This window comes from Chrysochloris asiatica, unplaced genomic scaffold, assembly GCF_000296735.1.
Source record: "Chrysochloris asiatica unplaced genomic scaffold, ChrAsi1.0 scaffold00319, whole genome shotgun sequence".
Taxonomy (NCBI): domain Eukaryota; kingdom Metazoa; phylum Chordata; class Mammalia; order Afrosoricida; family Chrysochloridae; genus Chrysochloris; species Chrysochloris asiatica.
Window position 1 is genome coordinate 1,499,062 of NW_006408837.1, and position 5,552 is coordinate 1,504,613.

At 46.8% G+C, this 5,552-nt stretch overlaps 1 protein-coding gene across 1 annotated transcript in view; it reads left to right on the forward strand.

The window, feature by feature from the left end:
• The window catches only part of CPZ (carboxypeptidase Z), a 42,886-nt gene that overhangs the window by 11,511 nt on the left and 25,823 nt on the right, over positions 1-5,552 (forward strand). Inside the window, exon 3 of the mRNA XM_006875308.1 lies at positions 2,518-2,730. Coding sequence (XP_006875370.1) covers positions 2,518-2,730 — 213 coding nt within the window. The remainder of the gene's footprint in view (positions 1-2,517; positions 2,731-5,552) is intronic.

Below are 5,552 nucleotides of genomic sequence, written 5' to 3' on the forward strand. Positions count from 1 at the left end.
TCTTTCTCCCGCAGAACAGCTGGTAGTTTCGGACTGCTGACCTTGTGGTTCACAGCCCAATTTGTATATATATATATACACACACACACATTATAAACACATGCACACACACACACACACACACACACACACACACACACACACCAAACCAAACCTCTGCCATCGAGTTGATTCCACCTCATAAGGCCCTGCCGAGTGAAACGGCCCATAGAGTCTCCACAGCTGTCATCTTTTTCTGAATTCTTAGCTTTATTAGTTTTCGTCAAGCCTGAGTTTCAGCAGCCACATGTGGTGGGTGTATACTGTGCTCTGGGTGTAGGACCCTGTTTATTCCTCATCCTCATCCTTGTGGTACAGTTGGGTTCTCGTGGTCCATGCCGTGGGCCTCTCGGCCTTTCCCATCCAAACCTCGCAGTGACCCTGACACTATTGCTGGTGGTTGTTATTTGGTCTCGTCCAGTTGGTTCCACCTCACAATGCACATCAGAATGAACACTGCTCCACCCTGGCCACCCTCACAGTTGGTATGTCTCAGCCCCAGTGCCAATGCATCTTGTTGGGAAGCTTCACAGTGAGGTCCTTGACGAAGCGTGATGTCCTTCTCCAGGGACTGATCCAAAGTATAAGAGTTATCAATTACTGGTTCCATCCCATTTTATGGATGAGAAAGTGGAAGCCCAGGAAGACAGGTGGCAGGCATGTTCTCAGTTCCTGCTGTTGAGCAGTGTTTGGATGAGGCCAGTGTCTGGCTCGTTGATGGACACATTGAATTAGTGCCTTCTGTGAACCTGGCTTTGTGCTTGAACGTGAGGAGGGGAGCGGAAGGCAGACATGTTCTCAGAGCCCTGGGTTTCAGCTCTGCTACTGTGTGTGTAGGGTGAATTTTGAGGATTCTCGGAATCTCAGGCTCCTGATCTCTGAGAGGAGAGACCCCCGTGGACCCCAACGGCTGCTGTGCAGGGTGAGTGGGGCTCTTGGTGGCAGACAGGACTGGCCTCACAGAAGCAGGGAGCATGGATGGCAGTGGTGAGGTGAGGGGGGGTGGGCAGGAAGACACCCAGACAGCTCTGGAGTGAGCCCGCCTGCCGTGGGAGAGCCCAGAGAGTTGGTTTGTGGCGGATTATTTTGGGCATCTCCGACACCAAATTGCTAGTTCCATCTGCTTTCCTTCCTCTTGAAAGCCATTTTGAGCTCAAAGAAAGCCACAGATTCAGTGAGACACTCAGAGGAAACCTCCTGAGCCCACAGAGACCAGCCCAGTGTGGAGGGCAAGTAGAAGCCCTGGGCAGAGTGGCCACCCGCAGGGACCTGTGCTCCTGTGTAAGCTGACTGGGCTGTAACACCTGTCTCCCAGACCCAGAAACCTGCTCTTCCTTCCTCCCCTCCCTTTAAAGGAACCCTGGAGGTTCAGTGGGCTAAGCACATATCCACTGAACTCAAGGTTAGCGGTTCAAACCCACGAGCTGGTCCATGGAGGAAGCTGAGACCATCTGCTTCCATAAAGATTAACGGTCTTGGAAGCCCTCTGGGGCATATTCACTGTCCCACAGGGTTGCTGTGAGCCAGCATCTGAGATAGCGCGGGTTCGGTTCCAAGACACCGCAATAAAGCCAATTATCACCATAATGTGATCCACACACTTTTTTGTTTTCCCAGTGTGTGTGTAAGTGATGTTGACACCAGACTGCAGTCTCTTCAAGGAGACCTAGTGGCCTGTGGCCTAAATATCAGGCTGTTAACCATAAGGTTGGTGGGTTAAACCCACTACCCCTCCTTAGGAGACAGAGGAGACTCCCATGAAGATTTACAGTCTCAGAAAGCTTATATAGTGTCGCTATGAGTTGGAATGAGTTGATGGCACTGAATTTAGTGTGGCTTTAGGTAGTCTAGGTGTGGCGCTGTAAGATAAGCATGATCAGCGGTTCAAATCTACCAGCCGCTTGTCAGAAATCCTATATGGGGTCCCTATGAGTTGGAACAGACTCGGTGGCACTTAGCAACAACAACATGGAGAATTAAATCCCAGTAGGAGTTGATTTTTTAGGATTGTGGCGCAGAGACATGAAGTGAGCATGTGGTGTTGGAAAAACAGCGCTGACAGACTTGCTGACGCTGGGGTACCACCAACCTTCAATTGGCCAAACCCCACAATATCTGCACAGTGCAGTTAATGAAGCACAATAAAGTCAGCTCTGCCTGTACTGTGAGGATCTCGGGTAGCATTGTGGTTATGCGTTGGACTGCTAGCCTCAAGGTCAGCAGTTCGAGTCTACCAGCTGCCCCATAGGAGAAAGACGAGTCTTTCTGTTCCCATAAAGATTTAGAGCCCCAGAAACCTATACAGGGGTGCTATGAGTCGGCACCAACTTGATGGCATACCACTACCTGTATTATGAAGGGACATTTAGACAAAAACCCAACTGTAGACTGATGGAGAGGGGGTCCAAAGAGAGCCCCAGGTGCACTTGGGGTGGGGGTGAGGGGCGGCTGGCCCTGACATGCCCTCTCTTCCCTCAGGTGACCTGGAGACAGAGGACATGTTGCCATCCGGCCTGCCACCCACCTTCATCCATTTTGCCCACCACTCCTATGCCCAGATGGTGCGTATCCTAAGGAGGACAGCGTCCCGGTGCGCCCACATCGCTAAGACCTACAGCATTGGGCGCAGCTTCGACGGCAAGGAACTGCTGGTCATCGAGTTGTCAGGACGCCCTGGCCAGCACGAGCTGAGTAAGCCTCGGTCACTGAGGAACAGGGCGGACCCCTTCTGGACAGACCTGTGACCCTACAAGGCTGGTCAGGTCTGAATCAAAGCCGCAGGGTGTGGGGTCGGGGTGCAGGTGGGGGCTTCATGCACTGGGGACATGGCCACATTGCAGTGGATGCATATGTTGTTAGATACTGTCCAGCTGGTTCCGACCCATAGCTACCCTGTGTACAAAGGAACAACACACACCTGGTCCTGCACCATCCTCACCATTGGTAATACCAACCACATGAATCCATCTCATTGGGGAATTTCCTCTTTTTTTCAGACCCTCTACTTTGCCCAGCATGATGTCGTTTTCAAGTGACTGGCCCCTTCTGATAGCATGCACAGAGTACATTACACAATTCCTGGCTTCCAAGGAGCACTCTGAGGTCTTGCAACACAGATTTGTCTTGATTCCTTTTGGCAGTCGAGGGTACTTTTCATATACTTCTTCAGCACCATAGACAGTGACTAAGGAAGCCCGTAAAAGAATTGATGCTTCTGCTTATGGTGTTGGAGGAGATTATTGAAAGTACCATGGACTGCCAAAAGAACCAACAGATCTGTGTTGGAAGAAGTGCAACCAGAGTGCTCCTTGGAGGTCAGGATGGCCAAAGTTCGTCTCTCATACTTTGGACATATTGTCATGAGGGACCAGTCACTGGAGAAGGATATCATGTTTGGTAAGGTGGAGGGTAAGAGAAAAAGAGGAAGACCTCCAAGGAGATGGATTAGCCAGTGGCAGCATCGATGGACTCAAGCGTGGCAACAATTGTGAGGTTGGCCCAGGACTGGGCAATGTTTCATTCTGTTGTGTATAGGGTTGCTATGAGTCGGTGCCGACTCGATGGCATCTAACAACAGGAACACCACCACCATAACTCAGATGCATTGATTCTTCTAGTCTTCCTTATTCACTGTCCAACTTTCACATGCATCTGAGGCTATTAGAAAGACCATGAGTCAGGCTGTTTGGTTTCCTGATGCTTCCATGGATGTTGATTGTGAAGCCAAGTAAAATGAAATCTTCAACAACTTCAATCTTTATTTTTTTCTGTTTATTATGTTTTTTATTGGTCCAGTTGTGAAGATATTAATTTTCTTTATTGTGAAATGCAATCCAGACTGAAGGCTGTATTCTTTGATCTTCATTTCATCAGTAAGCACACTTCAAATCCCCTTCGCTTCTCAAGGTTGTGTGGTCTGTGTTTTGAAGGTTGTTGATGAGTCTTCCTCCAATTCTGATGCCACATTTTTCTACAGACAATCTAGTTCCTTGGATTATTTGCTCAGCACACAGAATGAAGGTTGTTGTTGTTGTTAAGTGACGTTGAGTCAGTTCCGGCTCATAGTGACCCTGTATAGAACTTCCAAGGAGCAGTTGGTGAGTTTGAACCAACGACCTTGTGGTTAGCAGTCCAGCTCTTATCCTATAGCACGATACCAGGATTTCGCAGATTGAATAAGTATACTGAAAGGCTACAACCCTGTTGCACACCTTTCCTGATTTTAAACCATTCAATGTTCCCTTGTCCTGTTCAAACAAGCTCTTGGTCTATGTACATAAGCACAATTAAGTGTTCCAGAATACTCATTCTCCACAATGTTGTCATAGTTTGTCATGATCCACACAGTCGATGCCTTTGTGTAATCAATAAAGCACAGGTAAACATCTTCCTGGAATTCTCTACTTTCATCCAAGACCCATTTGACATCAGTAATGGTATCCCTCATTCCATTTGTGTATGCCTTCCATCTTCATTTGATGTTTCCTGGTTTGGTGCAATAGGATAAGCACTGGACACTGAACCACAAGACCAGTGGTTCAAACCCCCAGCTGCTCCTCAGAAACCCTATACAGGGTCGCTGCGATTCGGAATCCAGTTTGAGTTTTTGGCAGTTCACCGTTGCAGCCATTTTTGAATTATCTTCAGCAAAATTTTAATTGCCTGTGATCATATCAATATTTTTTGATAATTTCTGTATTCTGTTGGGGCACCTGTCTTTGAAATGGGCATGGATATGTATTTTTTCTAATCAGTTTGGCCATGTAGTTGTCTTCCAAATTTCTTGGCCTAGCTGAGTGAACACCTTCACTACTGCATCAGTGTGTTGTAATTTATTAATTTGCATTCTGTCAATTCTGGAGCCTTGTTTTTCAATGCCCTCAGTGCAGCTTGTATTGGTTCTTGATCGTAAGCTACCTTTTGAAAGAATTTGAATTGGTACAGTGACTTTGTGTATTCCTTCCATCTTCATTTGATGTTTCCTGGTATGGTGCTGTAGGATAAGCACTGGACACTGAACCACAAGACCAGTGGTTCAAACCCACCAGCTGCTCCTCAGAAACCCTATACAGGGTCGCTGCGATTCGGAACTGACTTGATGGCTCTAACAACAACAACATCATTCAACATTTAGCCCATGGAATCCTTCAATATTGCAAATTGAGGCTTGATAGTTTCTTCACTTCTTTCAGCTTGAGAAATGCTGAGCACGTTCTTTCCTATTGGTTGTCTAACTCCAGATCTTTGCACATTTTGTTGTAATATTTGACTCTGTCTTCTTGAGCTGATCTTTGAAATTTTCTGTTCAGCTCTTGTACATCCTCATGCTTTCCATTTACTTTAGCATCTCTACACTGAAGAACAAGTTTCAGTGTCTCTTCTGACATCCATTTTGACCTTTTCCTTTTTTTTTTTTCCTTAAATGTTTTATTGTGAATTATGTGATAGTTTATATGGGAGAACATTAGTTTTACATTCATTCTATCATATATCGTCTCATTGCCATGGTTACA